Here is a 21,642-nt window from a genome sequence, read left to right as displayed (position 1 = left end):
TTCCACTGATGGATGTTTTAACTGAAGAATAAAGTTATTACACAAGGAAAAACCATACAAAGGAAACGTATTCGAAGAATAAAACCATACTCAATTAAATACCTTAATGTTATGTCAATAAGTGATTGGACGATTTTAAAATTAATGATAAAATAACATTCAATTATATAATAATACATCATTTAGATATTCAAAATTAAATACACATGCTATTACTCTATTTAGAGATATCTATTGAAATTTCATCTATGGCCAAGACAAAATTATTTTCTTTATTTGGTGAAATATATTTGCATGAAGTGACAAATGATCAAAGACCAAAAGAGTATTTTCACCCGAGCTTTGATGAAATAATATTTCATATCATTTAACTTTAAAAAATCTATTTATTCATCTATTGACTATTTGTGTTAATAAAAATCATTATGTGGGTCAATAAGGTCATTTTGCACTCTTGCCTATTTTGCACAAACTTTAAAAAGAGAGATTTAAAAATATATTTTAAGTACTTTGCTTTTCTCCCTGTCCGTTCCATATATTTCTATTTTGCCTTTGTCTTCTTCACCAACCCTATAATTTTTGCCCTCTAAACGAAATCTCATTCATTTATATATCTAAATATCTCACAATATTTTTGTCTGGGAATGTCCTAATATTTTCATTGTAAGTCATGTTGACTTTCGTATGTTCTCAACTATCAGAAATAGATCATAGAACAATTTGAACTTGTTGTTCATCCGTTAGATTATGTCCAACCATTTTCAACTTTACTATCACATTCGACATTTTTCTCAAATGTTATGTCATCGTTTAGTTAGAGACCTTTTCATAATTGTCAAATTTGATAGTTAACTGTCTGAGCTTGGAGACAATTGTTCCTCCAAACTTTCTCTTTAAAGCCATCCACATGGCTTGAGTAGTCTTATATCGTGGGTACTCATATGTTAGGTCATCGTTCATAGAGCTTATCAAGATTCCTTGAGCAATCGAGTTTTTCTTTTTCCATGTATGATATATGTTCATATCACGTTTGCATTGGGCATTGTTAGGATGTTGCCCCTCAGCTAGCTAAGGCTCCCCCATTTCCTGATTCACAACCTTAAACGCCTCTTGTTTGTCAAGGACATAATGCATTTTCAAATGTCAAATGTTATAATTGTCCTTGTTCAATTTCTCTCCCTTGTTCAAATCAGCAATAATATTTTTGGATGTCATTATTTATAAAACAAAAACATATTAAACACAACATCAACTACTGAAGATATATACAAATTTATTGTCATAATCATGCATTAAAATTAAAAATATCTTATATAAGATATAAAATCAAAAGTTCACTATATTTCTAATCATCTTTTATGATTCAAATATTTGATATTTTAAAATTTAATCTAATTACAGCAATATTAATTTTAAATAAGAATTTTTTTAAATTCCCCAATATCGGAATTCTCACAAAGCAACATATCAATTGTTGGATGAACAAACAAAATAATAATAATAATAATAATAACTCTGTGTGTGTGTATTATTTAATAACATTCATTACAAATAGTTTCAGTTAATAAATATGGGAATGAGAAATAAATAGTATCAGAATTGTACAGACATAATACGACGAATGGTGAAAAATGCATTTGTAAAAAAATACTCATAAAATTCAGGTAAAAAAAATACATAATATGTATAGATAAGTTTAATATAACATATCGTTAATAATATTTTTTTTTAAATGATAATATCAATAATAATTTTAGTACTTTTCATATATCTCTTAGTTAAAATTAATATAATAAATTATATATAAAGTATTTAATTACTATTAAAGTGGATACTCATAATTGTATTGTACAACATAAAGCAATACTATGCGTACATACTTTTAATATATAAATAAACGCACATTTATATGTGTCATTATATGACTGTGTTATTTTATTCTTAATTCAAACAAGAGTAATAAAAAATTGATGCCTCAAATCAATTTGTATATCAAACATTAAAGAAATTACAAATATGGCGAAGTTACAAATAAACAAAGGAAAAAATAATGAAAATTAACCTTTTTGGAGAATAATGAAGATAAAGAGTTAAGCCTGACAAAAAGAAATGCACCAATTTGGTGTAAAAAAATTATGTAAAAAAATTTTTACTAATGTTATGAATATGAATCTAATGCGATAAATGGAGAGGTTAGGGTAAACAAATGGTTTTTTTTTTTTTTTTGGCATTATAATTAATTGAAAATTAAGGGAACACTTTCATACTTTAGATTTGGGCATCGAAATGGCATCATTTTGGATTTCTTCAAAAATTCAAGAAAAGGGAGAACTAATAAAACAGTTGTTTAATACATATTTAATAAACTTTGGGTTTAAAAATTCGAAATGTCTTGTTTAATACATGAACTAAACGAGAAGATGAATTATTCGTATTTTTACTAACTAGGCAAATAGCATTTCTAATATATAGGATTATATATATGAAATATAATCATTTCAGTTATGACTAGGAATAATTTCTGAACTATTCTTAATCCGAGACTTATAATCATTTAAACAAGGCATTTTACATGTCAACTATTCTTCAGATCTATTGTTTGATCTCGACTCGAAATCAAGAAAGGCCATTTCATCTTCCCCCACAATTTTTGGAGCTATTTTATCCATGATAAAGTTCCTATGTTGTTTGCAATAATCTGCATGCCTCACACTCTATTAATTTGGGAAAATAGATAGAGTTGTGGATTTTCTTACAGTCCTTACAATGCTTCACTTTTCAGCAAGTTGCAATCCTTTCACATAATCCCAAAAGGTCTTCACATTCTTGTCCTAGACAAGATTAATTATTACGAGAGTCCAATGATCCGGCAAGGACTCAAATAGACTAACTATCCTCTCCTTTTTGAATAAGAATACGCAATCATGTTTTAATTCTTTATATCTATTATTTATAGTCCCAATTTGTGCCAATAGATTGTGAGATGGCCTTAGCTTATAGTTCAAATAATAGTTCTTAGTCAACATATCCATCCTATACATGAATAGACAAACTAAATTACACATGCATAATAACACAAACAAAGATAAGTTAACATGTTATTTAGCATTGTATCATTTAAAACATGTGCCTAGAAACATTGTTATGTGTTTGCTTAAGACGAAAAAAAGGTCACACAAACTTTCAGATGCAATAAGACCTACTAGATTTGAGCCAACACACCGATCTAAGCTTGAATGCATTGTTACACGTCAATGGGATGGTTCCACATGTCAGAATAAACTCTCTCACACTTGCATGCTTTGAAACAATGTCTCTACGCACTTTCATGCATTGGAACAATGTTACATGCTCCCTAGACACACTATCGCGTGTCGTTGCCAAACTTTTGATCGTTGTCAATCAACTGTTGATTGTTGATCAATCAATTGTTGACTGTTGATCAATCAAACATTGACTATTGACCAGTCAACTGACCTGTGGGTGTTGACTCAGGTCAGGTCATCCAATTGACTATGTGGGTTGACCAATTGACCAACAAGATCCAATTAATCAAACGGGTCAGACAATCGATTTTTTTCAACTTGATTGCCACCTGTGCGCATGAAGAACCCTAACTTTCGATTAGTTAAATTGGTCATCTTTTGGCCATCAATCAGTGACTAAAGGTTAGGCTTTTGAAGAGTTCTGTCTGATAGTCCTATTCAGACCAATTACTAATAATAACTCCTCAAAATCCAGTGGAACCAAGGCATCAAAGGTCATGATTTTTCAATAAATTTTGGCCTCTGACTTTCTCAATTCAAGGCTAAATTTGACCCAATTTTCAATGCAAATCATGAAAAAATCATTCAGACTTTATCTTAACATGATTTTAAGTATTAATTTCACATAATTTATACTAATTGAATATTAACCCTAAGTCCGAATTTAATTAAATTTAAGCCAAAAATTAACTTAATCCAGAATATAATTTCTACAAAAACACAAACATGATTTTAGTTTAATCATCAACTATCCAAACTCTGATTTACTGTAAAATTAACATAGGATTGAAATTATGTACTCAAATTATAATATGAGCAAATTGATGATTATTCGAAGCTAGATGATTAAATTTCCACAACCCAGTTTGCTTCAATGATCCATAGAAATCAATTCTATATGTGTGTTTTTTCTTCTATGAAAATGCCAGAAAGAAGAAGCAGGAGAGTTTTTGGCTTTTGCATGTGTTTACTGCATTGGGAGTTCAGCGACAACTTTGGGACTTTAAATAAAGTCCCAACTACCTTCAAACTCCCTTAACTGCCATCACAATGTCAAAAGACATATATTGGCCATGGGTCAGGTCAACCCATCATGGGTGGACCAAACCTAATATATTAAGTTTTGTCCTCCCTTGATAAGGAAAAATGGCAGGCAGCATTAAAAGATGATATGAAATCCATGAAATAAACCAAGTCTAGTGTTTGATTGACTTACCACTAGGTCAAAAACCCATTGGGAATAAATGGTTCTAAAAAATTAAATGTAAGACGGATGGTTCAATAGATATATACAAAGCTTTTCTTATGGTGAAAGGCTATATCTAACAAGAAGGTATAAATTACAAAGAAACATTTTTGTCAATTGTGAGATTTACTTCAATTTATTTGATTCTAGCTATCATAACACATTTGGACTTAAAGTTGTATCAATAGATGTCAAGGTAGATTTCCTTAATAGAGAGCTTGACAAAAAAAATTTACATGGAATAACCTATAGGTTTCGTTGTTAAGAGTCAAAAGCATAAAGTGTGCAAGCTTCAAAAATCAATATATGATCTAAAACAGTTATCCAAACAATGATATTTGAAATTTTAAAAGACTATAATATCTTATGACTTTAAAATGATCAATCAAGACCACTGTGTTTATTTGAAAAAGTTCAATAACAAACTTGTAATTCTATCTCTATACATAAATGATGTGTTAATAGTTGGGTACAAATTGAAGTATGTGATTGTCATTAAAAGATGGTTATTTATGAATTTTGATATGAAGGATATCAGTGAAACATATTACCTATTGGGTATTAAAATCAAGAAAGATCATTTTAAGAAACTTTTAACTCTGTCACAAAAGTATTATATTCAAAAGATTCTGAAACGATTCAATATGACAAACTATAGACCCATTGATAATGTTGTGTTAAAAGGCGAATGGTTAAGCCAAGAAATGTGTCCCAAAACTCAAATTGAAAGAAGAGAAAAGTCAAAAGTATCTTATTCAAATGTCATTAGATATCTTATGTATGTTATAGTGTGAACGTGCACAGACATTTGTTTTGTTGTTGGGTTGGTTAGTCGAAATTAGTCAAATCTTGGAAAAGACTACTAAAAGGTTATAAAGAGGATATTGTGATATTTAAAAACACTATGGATTATTGTTTGTGCTATCAAGGATCAAATTTGTGTGGCTAGTTAGATGTCAACTGGTGAGGTGATTTAGACCACACAAATTCGTTTTTGGTTATGCATTTTTACTCCAAAAGGGCGACATGTCTTAGGAGTAGTAAAAAACAAACTTGCATAGTCTTATCCACAATGAAGGCTCAGTATATAGTTTGTTCGGTGATTGTGTAAGAAATTATTTGGTTAAAAAATTTTTTTATAAATTTGGATATACAAAACGATATTATTGAAGCAATAGATGTCCAATGTCATAACAAGTTGAGATAGTTTTTATAAAGGATTCCAAATTTTATAGTAGAACCAAATATATCGACACTAGATATAATTTTGTAAGGGACATCATTTCCAAAAAAGAAGTAAGTGTACAGTATATTTCTATGTATCATATGGTTATTGATCCTTTAACCAAATATGTTTCGAGATTTTTATATCTTGCATATGTTAATTCTCTTGGATTGCATAGATTATGATTTATAAGTTGTTAAGCATATTTATTATACTTATGATACAACGTTAAAAATCATGAATTCAACTTCATTTTGTTTTAAACTTGTATCTCGAAAATTTTTAGTGTTTCATTGTATACACATTGTTTTGTTTGAAAGCTCAATAAGATTATAAGTCACACAAGTTATAGATCAACTTACTCACATAAGCAATCGTCTTTAACACTGAAAAAACGAGTAAAGATGAGACATATTTCTTATGAAAGAATTATTAAACTCAAATGTCACCTTAATGATTAGTTCAGATGAGGTCATAAATAGATATATTTGACAATGATCGTTTGGATTCCTCACATCCAAATAACTTGTGAATGTCATATGTGAATTTTTAATAAATACCTGCAAGTTTGAAGATGTTTAAGAACTCAAGTTATATGTTGGATGTAGCAATTGAACTTAGATCTACATAGTGTTGATGTATAACATTTATGGAAAATATACACTATAGCATATGTTTCATACCATGTGTGCATAAGTCAACCAATAGAAGTAGTAAGTGAATGAATCTCTGTTTTCTCACTGTGTGAGACTTTGTGATGTTTATCTCATATTGGTACCCTTAAACTCTTTATTGTTGTTCAATATTTATTCTTAGTGTTTGCTATTTTAGCTTGATACCTATAACTACGTATGATTCAATCTATGGAACATGATTATAAAAACAATTAAGTTTAAATTGAGAATTTCGAGCCAAAGAGAAAAACTTATGAATTACGTGTATCCATTGGTTGGTCGATCTTGTCGATCATATGAGAGATATGACTTGATCATGGATACATAAAAAGATAACACAATTATTTTTTGAAGGATTAGAAAAGTTAATGTTATCGACTAAGTCTAAGTATAGTAAGACAAACATTTTATTATATTTTTCTAGGTTAAAATGACTATGTTATTCCTAATATATGTATAGTAATTAGCTCTCAAATACAAGTTATTTGTAAAGTCGTACGATATATTTGTAAATATAAACTATACTATTGTATGATATTTCTGTGTTTAAGTATTTAATTTAGATCACCCATCACATATAAATGAGAGATATTAGGTTTAGTCCACTCATGATAGATAACTTGACCTATGGCAATGTGTGTTACTTTACATTATTGCCATAATAGTTAAGGGAGGTGAAGGGCAAATGAGACATTGTTTAAAGTTCCAAAACTATCGCTCAACTGCCAATGCAATAAACACACACAAATAGGGTTAGACTCGAGCCGAGTCAGCTCGAGCTTGAGCTCGGTTTGAGCTTGGCGCTGGCTCAGGTTGGCTCGGTAATTTGTTTTTAAATTTTTTATACAAAACGACATCATTTTGCTCTATATATATTAAAAATGATGTCGTTTTAATAATGAAAAATGAGCCGAACCGAATCGAACCAAAAATGAGCTGAATTCGAGCTGAGTCGAGCCGAACTCGAGCCGCCCATAAATAAATCGAGCCGAGCCCAAACTGGTTGAGAGCTGAACTCGGTTCGGCTCGAATCTAACCTTACACACAAACCAAGAATTTTCCTGCTTCTCCTCTCTAGCATTTTCACAGAAGAAATATCACACACAGAATTGATGGGTTCTAGAAATTTAATCATTAGGCTTTGAATCATCATCAATTTGCTCAAATTATATTTCGGGTGTGTAAATTCAAACCTGTGTTGATTTTACAATAATTGGATTGAATTTCCAATAATTTTCATCAAATCACCTACCTCCACCCTTAAACCTCAAATCAAAGTTTTCTTCAAAAGTGTGACAAGGTCTCGACAAGTGGCAATAACTGTTTGGCCTAAAAATGACTGAATTCAATGCCACTTGGAAAGCAGAGATGAGAAGTAGAGGAGAAGTTGGGTGACTTTTAAAACTTAGGGGTTGTCTCCCTTAAGCTAACGAAAGTTTACTTTATTAACATATTTTTTATTATTAAAATTATTTTATTTGATTTATAAATAATAAAATATTATAGTAATATATTACTAATAGTGATGTGATAAGTAATATAAAAGGTAATCTGATTACTAACTTTATCTTATGTATTAAAATATTTTCAATATATTTTTGAATTTATTATAATTTTATTTTTATTTATTAATTTTTTAAGACAAAAATATTTTCATTTTCAATTAATATATGATAAAGAATATTTAAAAATAATTATATTTAATAATATTTTAAATAAAATAATATATTGATATTCTTTTATTACATCCAATTAAACACAATAATTATTTATATCTATTATCTTTTATCAATTTTTATCAAATATAATAATAATTTACATCAAATAATTTTTTAAATAAACTATGTTTTTAATAATTTTTTATTTTTATAATAAAATATTATCCAAATCAAATCAAATATAAATTTAAAGGGTGAGAAATAGTCGTTCAACCATGATTAAATAATAAATTCAAGGGGATAATTAGAATGGAACTAAGCCACCGGTAAACAGAATCCTGATACTAAGTGGGTTATATTAATTTTTTTTGGGGGAAATGTTCTCTCTCATCAATTATTCTTTTGCTTTTTAGCTTTAATTTCTTTTTAGCTTGGTATTCTCAATCTGTCCTAATCCGGTCCTTGTCCACATCCTTTTTGTCGTTTTGGGTTCAATAAAATTATTGATAAATAGTATTAATTTATATATTTATAGTAATTAAATAATTTTTAATTATAAATAAAATAATATTCAATTATATTATCTTTTGTACCATTACATTTACATTTTAATCTCTTCTCTAAAATATATATTAACTAAACAAATGCAACAATGAGAGGCCATGGGAAACAACTAAAGCTCGTCCTACAAAACACGCTCAGAGATCCCTTAAAAAGCACCTACAATAAACAAAAGATTTTTGTTTTATGTTCAAACCTCGTTCTTAATCAAATTTATAGATTTGACACCCATGAGACGATTACTCATCAGATCGTAATAAATTGCATGATCAATGACCAAACATATCGCCTATATGCAAGTTGGTTGTGTGTAACTTTCACATTCAAAAATAGTTGGAAGAATAAAACTTAATAATCACTATTATTATCACAATCTTCTCACAACCGTCAATTATAATTGGATTATAATTACTTTACCATATCAAAAGCACATGATCTCTCGAAAATAATGAAAATTATCAAAATCCATTGTATTACAGATTTTGTATTCAATAACACATGTAACTCTAGTCTCTTCTCCCCGATAAATGCAAGATTGTAAAGAGGCTTAAGGATGAAATTTTTTGCATTCATACTAGAATTTTCTCAATCCAATCAATACCATATTTATGAATGTAGGCTTTCAAGTAACAAACTAAAACGTGTTAAAAACTTTATACTATTCATAATTGTTTGCACTGAATTTCATCTATTCAATGTACTTCTCATTGCTCTAGTTTTAAAGTGTTTAAATAATCTGACCGCTTCAAAATGCAATTGAATCAGTCAAATCTCATTGGGTTGTAGTTTAATTGTTGATTCACTTTGGGTCTAATGGACGTGTGGTCAATTCAATCCATTGAAGTTTTAAAATATTTAAGTTGTTGGATTACTTCAAATGATGGTTGAATCGATGCAATTCAACCGCCGATTTAATCTAGGTCCAATGCACAATTGCAAGGCAAGAAGAACACCATGTTATTCTAATTTTTATTTAATCTATTTTAAGATGAAAATATGAAAATTTTCAATAGACTATTGCAAGGCAGAAAATACACCGCACTTGGTTACACAGTTTTAATTTTTATTTAATCCATTTTGCGATTAGGAAAATGAAAAATTTTGTAATTATTGGAACCGACAATTGGGAGTTAATCACCATATCATCAAGTCACAAATCTAATTTTATATATATATATATATATATATATATATATATATATATATATATATATATATATATATATATAAACAATGTTGATGTCTCAATTTGACTCGTCGAATCGGAAAAAAATCCAAATCGGACCATTCAACGGGTTGGTCAGAGTATGAAAATATTGCTTCATATTACAAAATTTACTAGCTAAAATGAAACTATAACATATTTGTATATACTTTTGATAATAATAAAAAAAATAAAATAAAAAGTTAGTATAATTATAAAAGTAATATTATATATAAAAACAAAATTTACTAATCTATTTATACAAACTGACATAACAATAAATAATTAAAATTGATTTTAAAGAAAGAGAAAAAATAAATCATCACACATCACTTAATTAGATATTATATTAATAAATTAGTATGATTTATTTTTATATATAGTTTTATTCTTATTATAATGGAGGCCAAATAACTATTTCTCATCTAAGTTTTAGTAAAATCTCAAAAATATACTCACGACAGTTAAAAAACCTAAACACCCACTTATGGGTTAACTGCTATTAAAATTTTCAGTTAAATGTAAAAGTAAAATCGTTATTTTATCTTTTGTACTAAAAATATATAATTTTGATTTCATTTTTTCCGCTCAGGTATTGAAAAGTAACATTTCACCCCATCTCAACTTTGGAAAAGTAATATTTCACCCCCAGAAACCTTTAGGGTTTTTTGCTCTCTGGTGACAGTGACGGCAACGACAACGACAATGGCGACTATGACGGTGACGACCACCATTATCCTTCCTTCTTACTACCACCACCAACGATGACCCATGACAGAGGAAGAAACTCTAGCAACACGAATCGAAGAGGGTTGTTGTGTTTTCCTCTAGCATCGGCTTTGATTTTTGTCGAATCAACTCCATAAGAAGCTTTCATCATGCAAATCAATGGAAAACGAAGTCAGTACTAGAGGAAATAACGATGACCCTCTTCGATTCGAACTATCGACGCTTCTTCCTCTTCAGTTCGTCACACCAACACTTTTTAAATTTTTAAAGGAATTTTAGAAATGTTAGAAAAGTTTGGGGTTTTCTTTGAAAATTTTAAATTTTTAATATGCCCCTCAAAAGTTTCAAAAATCACAATTAAACCCCAAAAAATAAATAGAATGTAACAAATTAAAGGCATAAATGTTATATTAAAATTATTATGAGTATAAATATATTTTTTAAAATATAAGATAAATATGATGGCTTCCAAAATAAGATAGAGGAAATATATTCAAATGACGTGTATCAGTTTTGAATACCCAATTAAGTATTCAAATAATATGTCATTATATGATTGGATGATTTTGAATTAAAAATAAAATAACAGTAAATCACATAATGATATATCATCTAGGTACTTAATTAAGTACTCAAAATTTAATATACATAGTATTTCTCTTTTTTAAATCATCTTTCTGGTGTTGAAAGTGTTAAAAAACATTAGATGGATGTAGAAAAAAGTATATGTGGTTTGAATGAGTTAGGCAAAGTGGTTGACCGAATTTCTTTTATAAAAGATGGTACCCCAAAAAAAAGAAGAAGAAGATGCTCAGGCTTGCAGCATGGTAAGACTCATTCCAAATTGAATATCAAATTAAGCAAATTTAAACTAAATTGATCTTAAAGAAGTGTTACTTCAAATTTGACCCAAACTGATTGAATAACTAGCTCAACATCGAGCTTGACTATTAAACAATATCGTCATAGAAGAATAAGAAAAATCATTAATAAAGCAAGTTTTGATAAAATAACATCAATGAATGGTTGATCTTGAGCTAAATATCAATCCAAGCTCGATTTAACCCATATCATATCCACCCCTACTATCAAATAGTAAATCCATTATAGGGGCAAATTAAAAAGTTTAAAATGAATAATATCTTACTTTTGTTATATTGTGACTATTGCATTTTTGTCGTATCGCAAGTATTGCAATTCTTCTTGCTTTTCCTTTTCATATTTCTCAATTCACTTTAAATCTATAATTTTATTTCAATTAATTGATTATATTTGTATTTTAAATATATATGTTTTTCATTCACATGATATAATTTCTCAATATTCCAATGAAATGAAAATACACCATTTATATTTCATTTTAACAAAATATAAAAAATAAACTTTATATTTGCAGTCAAACTTTGTACACTTAAAATGATAACTAAATTGAATGTTAATAATGATGCATCACTACGTGATACAGTAATTTTTAATTAAGTATAAAAGATTGTATAATCAGATGATAGCACATCATTATTAATATTCAAATTGGTTCAAGCTTTTTACATTTTTTAAAACCCAAATCAGGTTTTAATCTAGTCAAGGGTTCCATGTTTCTCGATTCAAGTGGTTAGACTGGTGGTCTAAATAAACTTTAAAATAATATTTTAAAAAATTTACTATTTAATCATTAAATATAAATTTTGAATTAAAAATAATTTAATTTTAAGCCTATGTCAACTTTCATTTGTAAGTTCAAATTTCAAAAATTACAAAATTTTATTAGCCAAAAACAATGTTTTAAAACCTAGATCGGGATTCGACTCAACCAATGACCCAATTGATTAATTGTCTAAATAAATTTTAAAATAATATTCAAAACAAATTTATTATTTGATAATTATGTCGATTTCCCTTCATTTTGATAACTACCCTTATCATTTTGGTAACTGCTTAAAGCAGTTAATGGTTGAGTGGTGCGTAACTCCTTTCTTTTCATATTCTTTAGTTTACATCCTTTACAGTATGATGTATATTAAATCATTTTCAAGATCCCTAGGTGAATGATTTTAAAAAAATATACATACATCATATTCTATAAAATTAGATCATCCAGAAGACACAACATATAAGCCCGTTTCAGTGGTATATTCTACAACAAATTATCTAACAATGACAGGAGGTTCATGTTTATATTCCGAAATTATAAATATTTTGGCTTCTATTTTGTATATTTGTGATTGTACATAGATAAAATTATTTATTTATATCCAACAAATTAAGTATAATATCTATACTAAGATTAATCAAAATTACATTTTGTCTAATTCAACCTTCATTTTCAAGGTGATGGTTCAAATATCAACCATCAACAATTAACAATTACATTTTTTTTTTCAAATAACCAATTCAATTTGGGTTTCATTTCCATAGCTAAAAACAATGTTTTAAAACCTAAACCGGGCTTTGACCCAGTCAAAAACCAATTGATGTATTGTTAAATGAAACTTTTAAATAATATTTATAACAGTTTTTGTCTATATTTATATTATAATTAATCATAATTTAATTTAATTTAATTTAATGGTTACACATCTTAACATTAGTATATTAAAACCTGAACCAGGTTTTTACCTAAGCAAGACCTAGTCTGAGTCTTTTTCGGCCCGAAGTCGGATCAATGAATTGTCTCCACGTTCAGCTCAGACCAGACTGTCCACGGTTCGGATGGGCCGGTTCAATCGGTCAATCAAGTCCGGGTTTCACAACATAGGCCCAAAACTCCCTGACTCTTTTCAAACAAAGAAACAGAAAGCCCGATGCCTCAGATTAGGGGAAAAAAAAGAAATTAATTAGGCTTTTAGGCCATTTCAATAACACTGCCCGATTGGGCTGTTAGGCCATCAAAACTTGTATCTTAGCCCAACCCATAAGTTGTGTCATTTTTCATACAACCCCCAAATGTTTCTTAAACTTCTTTGGCCCCTTCCAGGTTCTTCACGCCTTGTGTCACCACACTTTTCCTCGACGATATAAACCCAAACATCTCACGCTCATCTTTTTCATCGCCAAATGAAAATTTCCTCCCGTACCGACCAAGAAACGCTCCGTTTTGCAGATCTATTCTAGGTTTCCTCCATGGCTCTCGAATGGGTTGTGCTCGGGTACGCCGCGGCTGCAGAAGCGGTCATGGTGCTTCTTCTCACCATCCCCGGCCTCGACGGCCTACGCAGAGGACTTCTCGCGGTGACGCGTAATCTCCTGAAGCCGTTCCTTTCGGTGGTCCCGTTTTGTCTCTTTCTGCTTATGGATATCTACTGGAAGTATGAGACGCGCCCGACGTGCGAGGAGGAATCATGTAGTCCGTCGGAGCACTTGCGCCACCAGAAGTCCATCATGAAGAGTCAGCGCAACGCGCTCTTGATCGCGTCGGCTTTGCTGTTCTATTGGCTGCTGTATTCCGTCACGCATCTTGTGGAAAGGATCCAGCTGTTGAATCAGAGGATCGAGAGGCTCAAGAACAAGGATTGAGTGATTAATTGAGGTTGTTTTCCTTTGTCTTTGCTTAAAAGTTACATTGAGGCTTTCAGATAAGCTCAGCGAATTCACTTTTATTTACTGAATGGTGTTTCATTTCTAGACGTTCTGTGTGATAACTTTGTTTCAGTGCTCGCTTGTTTCAGGGCAATCTTCAGTCTTCGGATTGTTTGTTATGTATTATTCAATGGAGTTTAGAATTTTAAAAAATGCACTGCAATAGATTTTTGATAGTGGGCATTATTGACTGTATGTTGCAAAGTTAAGTTGCTACAGTCTAGTGTTTTATGTATTGATTTGATAAGGCTAAGTGTTTAGTTTAATATTTATGATTGGGAGTTGATTGATAGTGAGAAGTTTGTTCATAATCTCTGCTTAGTATAGAGAGCTGTTGTTGTTAGGAAACAAATCAAGCAAAAAAAAAAAAAAAAATTGGAAATCAAAATAATGCACACAGAAAATGACTGATTTATGTGGTTCAATAAACAATGCATATGTTCACACTGATATAGGTTTCTTATTAATTTTTAGGGTTATAAGATACAAGAGATATACATATTTATATATGTAGTTCTAAATAAACTCTCATTAAACTTAGGTCCGAGGGGCTCACCCCCTTGACCCTTGGCTGCGAGGGCTACACTCCCACTTATGTCTTTTAGGCATGATCAAACAACATAGTCAAAAAATTGTTGGAGTATAGTGGGTATTACTGCTATGGTTTCTTGGTGTGCCGAGTTAGATATTTTCAATTGAATATTTGATGCCAAGATCAGCTGAAAATTCTGGGTGGTACTCTGGTTTTTGATGTTAAGGTATCTTGTTATTGTTATAAATTCATGCTAGTAAGATTTCTTTTGCATCCTCTTTATGCTTTTTTTTTTCTAAACTTCTGAATGGATTGTTAGATTACTTCATTGTTGCTGCTTTGTCGATGCAACATTTAAAAGAGTCTCAACATATGAGAATCTTCATTTTTCCTTGTCTGCTAAGTTGTATGAACATTTGTCACGCCTGCCACTTCAATTTCGTAAGTTTCTCGATGACTCTCTGAGTTTCGTCTAGGTCTAGGATAGTTAAATACCACAAGGAAGAAGAATATTATTAGCTCTTAGCTGATTGTGGCAGATACTTTGATGGTATGTTGGACATTGGTTAAATATAATCAAGGTGGTTCACTAGCATTGTTTTCAGTCTGCTTATGATCTTAACTCTTAAGCAAAGCAGGGTCTGTGCCAAAAATAAATATTGAATGGATTACTTCTATTCAGGTTATTAAAAAGGTCTGGAGTCGCCCCATCATTATCATGTTTATTGTGAACTTACAGATGAAGTATTGGAGTAGTTCATTCTGGCAACTTGGCTTCACATCGTCTGTTGCAGTCATTTTCTCGTTGAAGCCAGACCCCATTTTTTTTTTTTCCATGAATCTTGTTGTGTAAATTATAATTTGAACCAATTTATAGTTGAAAGTTTTCATAGGTAAGTTATTAACGACTTAATGAAAGCCTATATTTTAAATTACATTCTTAATGCGCATATTATGTACTGCTTTGCTATGAAAATTTCTGAAGATCCTGCAATTACAAGGAATATGCACACTACGGAGTATATGAACCGGATTGAGCCTAAACATCTTCTGATTCGAGTTCTGTTTGAATAAAAAATGGTTTGACTTGATTATGTTCGAGTTTGGTTTATGACTTGATTTGAATTCATGATTTGAGTTCATGGTTTATTGATAAAATTATTTTAATCAAATAATTGACAAAAACGGTGATGTTTTTATACATAAGTTGTGAACTCAAACCATAAATCAAAATTACGAATTTGAATCACTAATTTTAGTCATAAATTTGAGTGGAGTCATGTTAAAAATTGAAGTTTAGTTTGATTTAAAAAATAAATCAAATCTTTTAATTTGAAGCCGTTCAAATTTGAACTTAATGAATGTGACTCAAACTAAGTTGAGTCATGGGTCAGTTTGGTTTAGAGCCACAAAGCCAAAACCTCTGCCAAACCCTTCTTCTCCTGTTTCTCAGAAATCGCTCATTTCTGAAGAGAGTGGTAGGTCTGGCTTTGTGACCCTCTAATGGGTTTGACCCGTATGGTTCGTTGATCACTTCAGGGAAGCGATCACAACATGGGTATTCTTTAAATTTGTTTGAATGTCCGATTTGTGGGCAGGCTTTTAGGACTGAAGAAGAGGTTTCTTTACATGTTGAGAGTTGTGTGAATAATAGTAATAATAGCAGTTCAACTGATGATAGAAATAATAATGGTCATACTGATGGTGTTTTGGGTGAGTCTAGGAGTTAATTGGAGACTTGTGTTGGTGTGTTTTTGTCTGGGAAGCCAAAGGAAGGGTCAGTTGAAGTGGTGCGGAAATTGTTGGGTAATGTAGTGAAGGAGCCGGAGAATACCAAGTTTAGGAGACTTCAGATGAGTGATCCAAAGATCAGGAAGGCAGTTGGCAACGTTCCTGGAGCAGTTGAGTTACTGAAGTTTCTTGGGTTTGAATTGAAGGAAGAAAGCGGGGAAATGTGGGCAGTAATGGAGGTTCCTGATGAGGAGAGGATTGGTTTGATTGGTAAGGTAGTGGAGTTGTTGTTGGTTCCAAAAAAGGTTGAAGTGCCTCGCAAATTTGAGAAGTTGAAGGAGGAGGAAGCTAAGGATGAGACCGTGGAACACATTGAGCCGATCAAGGTTGATAGACAGGTACATGGCTTGTTTTGTACTTTGTAGATGATGAATTGATGTTTATTAGCTTCAATATTCAAATGAGTCTATGATTTCATATAGTGCTGAGTCTGATTTATTCTTGAATTTATAACAGGGAACACCGCAGGTTAATGATTTAGGAAGGATGTTTACTTGAGTGTTTGTTGTCTGATTTTATATGAGGTTTTAAACATGGTAGCACAATAATCGTATGACAAATTGAAATTTTCAGCAGGTTTTTGTATCCCACATTTTTGTCTTTTGAAGCTTGCTAAGTCAAATTTTACAAAAAAAAAAATTCCTAAACAGCTGATTAAACCAAATAGAATATATGTTTTACAGTTCAATTACAAAGATAAGAAACAATGTTGTACAGTTCAATGTTTTACAGTTCAATTTTTGTCTTACATGTTACATGTGTTTGTTGATTGTTCTACCATTTAAGAGAAGCCACACAGTGTGTGATGAGTGGCAGATTAACATATTGTAAAATAAATGGCTATTTACCATTTAAGAGAAGTCACACATAGTATGAATTAGAAATCCTTCTTTGTCTTGAGGGAAAATTTCTATCAAAGTTTGACTATTTAAAAGTAAATGTCTGATCACTACTCTCCTAAATCATTTTTAGACATGTAAGAGGGCAGTGATCAAATATATAATAGAACAATCTAACTTTAATTGGATTTGGCCCACAAGATAAAGAAAGATTTGTAATTTAACTGGATTAGGCACACAATAAGTTGGCTTTAATCGATTTTCAAAATTTTAGAGTAGATTAAAATTTCTGTATGTGTTTCAAATTTTGCCACGAGACAGTTCTTTAAAAGTTTGAAAGTAGATTAAAGTCAATTTAATGTGTGCCTTATTTGGTTCCTTCTCTTCTATTTGAACTAGAAATATTCTTATATCTTTTGAATCAAATCCAATCAAAATTCAATTGTTCAAGTAAATGTCCAACTATTGCCCTCCTGCATCATTCTAGACTTCAAAATAAGTTTTTATGCACTTGTCTAGGAATGATGTAGAATTGCTGTTTGTAGTCTAAGATCAAATATAAGGGTAATGGTCAAACATTTACTTAAACAATCGAACATGGGATTGGCTGCTCACAAGATGAAGGAAGATTGCTTTTTCAAGTAGAAAAGGAGTGAACCAAATTAGATACAAATTAAAATATGCTTTAAAGATTTGAAAGTTTGTCCACCTGCCTTGTCTAAAAGATACTTGAATATAGTGGAGTATATTTATCTTATTTTTTCCAAACCCACTTTCCCCTTCAATTACCATTTGTGAAAACAAGTTTGGACAAGGGGACAGCATAATTTACTCCATTGACATTTTTAACCCAAAGAACTCATATTTCATGGTTTATCCATGCATGGAAATTGAAGACAAATTCTGATGATTTTCAGGAAAACTAAATAAGAAAATGCAACGTGCTATTATTGGATATCTTAATCATACATTTGGTTTGAAGTTATATACATCAGGAAATCTAAGGCTTAGACTAGGAACTGAATACGACTAGGAGTACCAAATTCAAAGTTGTTTTGAAGAGATCATTTGGAAGGATTTCCATAGAGGTTGGCTTGAGGGATTGTGATGCCTAGAATCTGAACAGAATTTGCAGTATCATTGCCCCTGAAATATCTCTTTACATTTCCAATTAAATGAATGTGTCAATTTTGAGGATTTTCCACCACCATTGACCTTAAATATATGTATACTCTCTTGCTAAGACAAAGAGATGACGTCTTCCTGACACTGAAGTTTAATGCTAATATTTGAACAGAACTGGGCATATCATTATTCCTATAACCAACAGATTCTTCAATTGAATGAAATTCCAATTTAGAGAATTTTCTTGAGTATTCGTGCTCGATGTTTAAGTAATGCCTGAGATCTTGTCTTGTAAAAAAATCCATAAAACGAGACAAGAGGATTTGCTGGAGAGCTACCTACCACTAATGTTTTTGATATGATTATGTGGGGTGAATTGCTCAGTTTGTAACATCAAAGTCAATTATTTGATTTTTGGTTGAATTTATCAAATTGCTTTCCCAGTGCATTTTTGGACCATCATTTTCGCCGAAATTGGCTATAAATTTCATTGGCTCAAGCATTGTCTAGAAGAGTTTCCAAAACTTCATCAAACTATATTATAATCTATCTTATTTTTTAGCAGACTCTTTAAACCACTCATTGCCTGCTCTTTGATCTCCGAGATTAGTCTTGAATATAATGTGCATGGCCGTGATATTATCTGCGATATGTGCTTTGTGATGCACATGTAAATCTAACAGTGTTCCCTATATTATTGCTCTGTGAGTGTAGTAGGTTTTTTTTATATTTAATAAAATCCCCTTTAAATTATTTGTGTTTTCTTTTAAATTATCTGTCAACATGTCCTGTAACGATGTATCGTGAAAGTATATGAAATAATCATTTATATGGTTATTTTGGATCCGAGTCTTTTTCTCTGTACCTGAAAGCATGGCAGCAAGAATCAAGCTGCCAGATTCCTTCTACAACCTATCAGCTTTGGAGATGAAGAGAGAAGCTAATGCGAGGAAAAACATGATTGAAGAATTGCAGCTTTTGATTCCTAGGTGTTACAGGGAGAAGCAGGTGAAAGCTGCAGAGAAGAGATACAGCAGAACTATTATCCTTGTCCAGTTTCCTGACAGAGGGGTGCTCCAAGGTGTTTTTGGCCCTTGGGAGCAAACAACCGCTCTCTATGAGGTCTGTAAATACAGTTATGCGATAGAAATTTTATTAGTGCACATTTTTTTTAACCGAGTCTCATGTACTTAACTGGTACTGGGATAAAAATTTCAGACTGGAGCTTGCTTAACAATAGAGCTTTGTTTTCTATTTTACTAAATTCAAGAATAGACAATACGATTTTGCATGATAATGCTAAAATGATATAAATGGTTCTCTTTCTTTTTCAGTTTGTGAGCTTGACACTGAAAGAACCCGGTTTAGAATTTGAACTGTTACATCCTGTATTAATCAAACGGCGAGTGATTGATACAGGATTTGGTCCCTTCAGCACTGATCAAATTCAAACCTGTCGAGACAGATTCAGTTGTCTTCACAGGGCTCTGTAATGAACTTGTGGAAATTATTGAACCCCTGGAATGATGTGGAAATCGCTCCGGTATTATTCTTCGCTGTTGCTCAAATGGGGCACATCACATTACTATAGCCTCCCGGCACTGATCTCACATATCTTCAGCAGATTTTGCTTGTGTCTGATCTTTTGTTGGACCCTGTAGATATAGAATCTAGACTGTAAATTCTCATTATTTGTGCATTTGTATCATTTATATGTCCTTCACCAGGACCAAAAACTGAATTGGAATTTTAGTTCCATTCAAAATTAATATATTTGTTTATTTAATAATATTATTCATTTTTCATCAATAGACTTTCAACGATATCATGAATAAACTCAAAGCGTATGTATTCATTATCAAATTGGTTATTATGATTTCAATTTGAGTTTAAGTTAATCTAAACACGGATTGGATTGGATTGAATCCACTGCTTCCCAAAATTATATTTAGTTTCAAAATCAAAATCAAGCTAGATGATGTTTGGATTATTTGTGAATTAATTAATTAAAAATGGAATTCTAAATATTAGTAAGTATCCAAAATAATCATGACAAATATGACATAACAACCAATCCAACCAAATTAATAATTTAAAATTCCTTTTTCTTTAGAATTTCAAGACCACAAATCAAAATAATATTATAAGCAGAAATCATAGAGACCCACAAGCGCAAAATTGACAAACTAGAAATGATAAAACATTGAATCATAAAATGGTCGAATCACATGCCAAATCTTCTTGAATTTGATTTCCTCGAGACCCAAAAAATAAGGGAATCTGCCAAAAATACTTTGAATTTTATGGGTTGAGTTCAGTGAGATTATCCTTTTTCTATGATAACATTTTCTTTTCTTTCAATTGTAGCAAAAGGGAAGCTCAATTTGCTTTTGAATTATTTTGCTTTTCTGCCTTTTCAAGCCAATACTCTTTCTTTGCCTTGTCAAAGCAATTGAAGAAAAGGTTTAGGTGGACAGTTCATGAAACCAGCTAGCTTTGCTTCAACAATGCACATTGAAAAACATGTTTGTTTCCCAAGAAATTTTATATGAAAATGATATAATTAGAGCTATATTAAGTCAATTTGGTTCAATTTAATTTGATTTAAATTCATTTAATTCAAAAGAGTTGATTCGTTTTTTAATCAAATAGAACTCAAGTCAAGGGGTGTTCAATTCACTTCAGTTCAAATTCATAGTTTGAATTTGTAATTCGTTTACAAAACAATGTTATATTGTTTATTATTAGATAAAACAATATCGTTTTATCAATAAATTACGAACTCAAACTATGAATATGAGTTACGAATTTCAATCATAAATTTAAGTTAACCTCGAATTGAATCAAGCCAAATCATTTTTTATTCGAATTAAACTTAAACTATTTTTAATTTTTGGTTCAATGAACCTAAACTAAATTATTTTATTTGTGTCAAACTTAAGTTGTAGGTATTCAAACTTAGTTTGGTTTATATTACTTCTAGATATGATATCATCACAAAATATATAATACCAACTTAGTAACTCTTCAAATATAATGGTAGAACAATCAAGAATGTTGACAACATCTGAGTGTACCTCAAATGAAATTTAATTTGAGAATGATTGAAATTTAAAAGAGTTAACATAACATTAATTTAAAATCAATAAATTGAGTCTAAAACTCGACCCACATATGAAAAGTAGTCAAATTTTTAGTTCAAAATTGACTAGCTCA

The 21,642-nt window shown here is 30.6% G+C and overlaps 3 protein-coding genes across 3 annotated transcripts; all 3 read left to right on the top strand.

The window, feature by feature from the left end:
• Positions 1 to 13,562: 13,562 nt before the first annotated feature.
• Positions 13,563 to 14,315, top strand: LOC123217227. The gene has a single exon (XM_044638071.1). It carries the CDS (start codon positions 13,684 to 13,686, stop codon positions 14,074 to 14,076), a length of 393 nt encoding a protein of 130 aa, XP_044494006.1. The 5' UTR covers positions 13,563 to 13,683; the 3' UTR covers positions 14,077 to 14,315.
• Positions 14,316 to 14,450: 135 nt separating this feature from the next.
• On the top strand, positions 14,451 to 19,266 carry LOC123217228 (plant UBX domain-containing protein 2-like). The gene is made up of 2 exons (XM_044638072.1): positions 14,451 to 16,800; positions 16,919 to 19,266. The coding sequence occupies exons 1-2, from the start codon at positions 16,525 to 16,527 to the stop codon at positions 16,958 to 16,960; spliced, it is 318 nt and encodes a 105-aa protein (XP_044494007.1). The 5' UTR covers positions 14,451 to 16,524; the 3' UTR covers positions 16,961 to 19,266.
• Positions 19,264 to 20,231, top strand: LOC123217784 (plant UBX domain-containing protein 2-like; the record flags this gene model as incomplete). Its single annotated transcript, XM_044638911.1, is given in 3 exon segments — positions 19,264 to 19,548; positions 19,761 to 19,840; positions 19,842 to 20,231. Coding segments are annotated over 3 exon segments (477 nt in total), but the record flags the coding sequence as incomplete, so codon positions are not given.
• Between the last annotated feature and the right edge of the window lie 1,411 nt (positions 20,232 to 21,642).

The sequence above is a fragment of the Mangifera indica genome, chromosome 5 (genome assembly GCF_011075055.1).
Source record: "Mangifera indica cultivar Alphonso chromosome 5, CATAS_Mindica_2.1, whole genome shotgun sequence".
Taxonomy (NCBI): Eukaryota; Viridiplantae; Streptophyta; class Magnoliopsida; order Sapindales; family Anacardiaceae; genus Mangifera; species Mangifera indica.
This window is presented reverse-complemented; position numbering and strand designations above follow the sequence as displayed.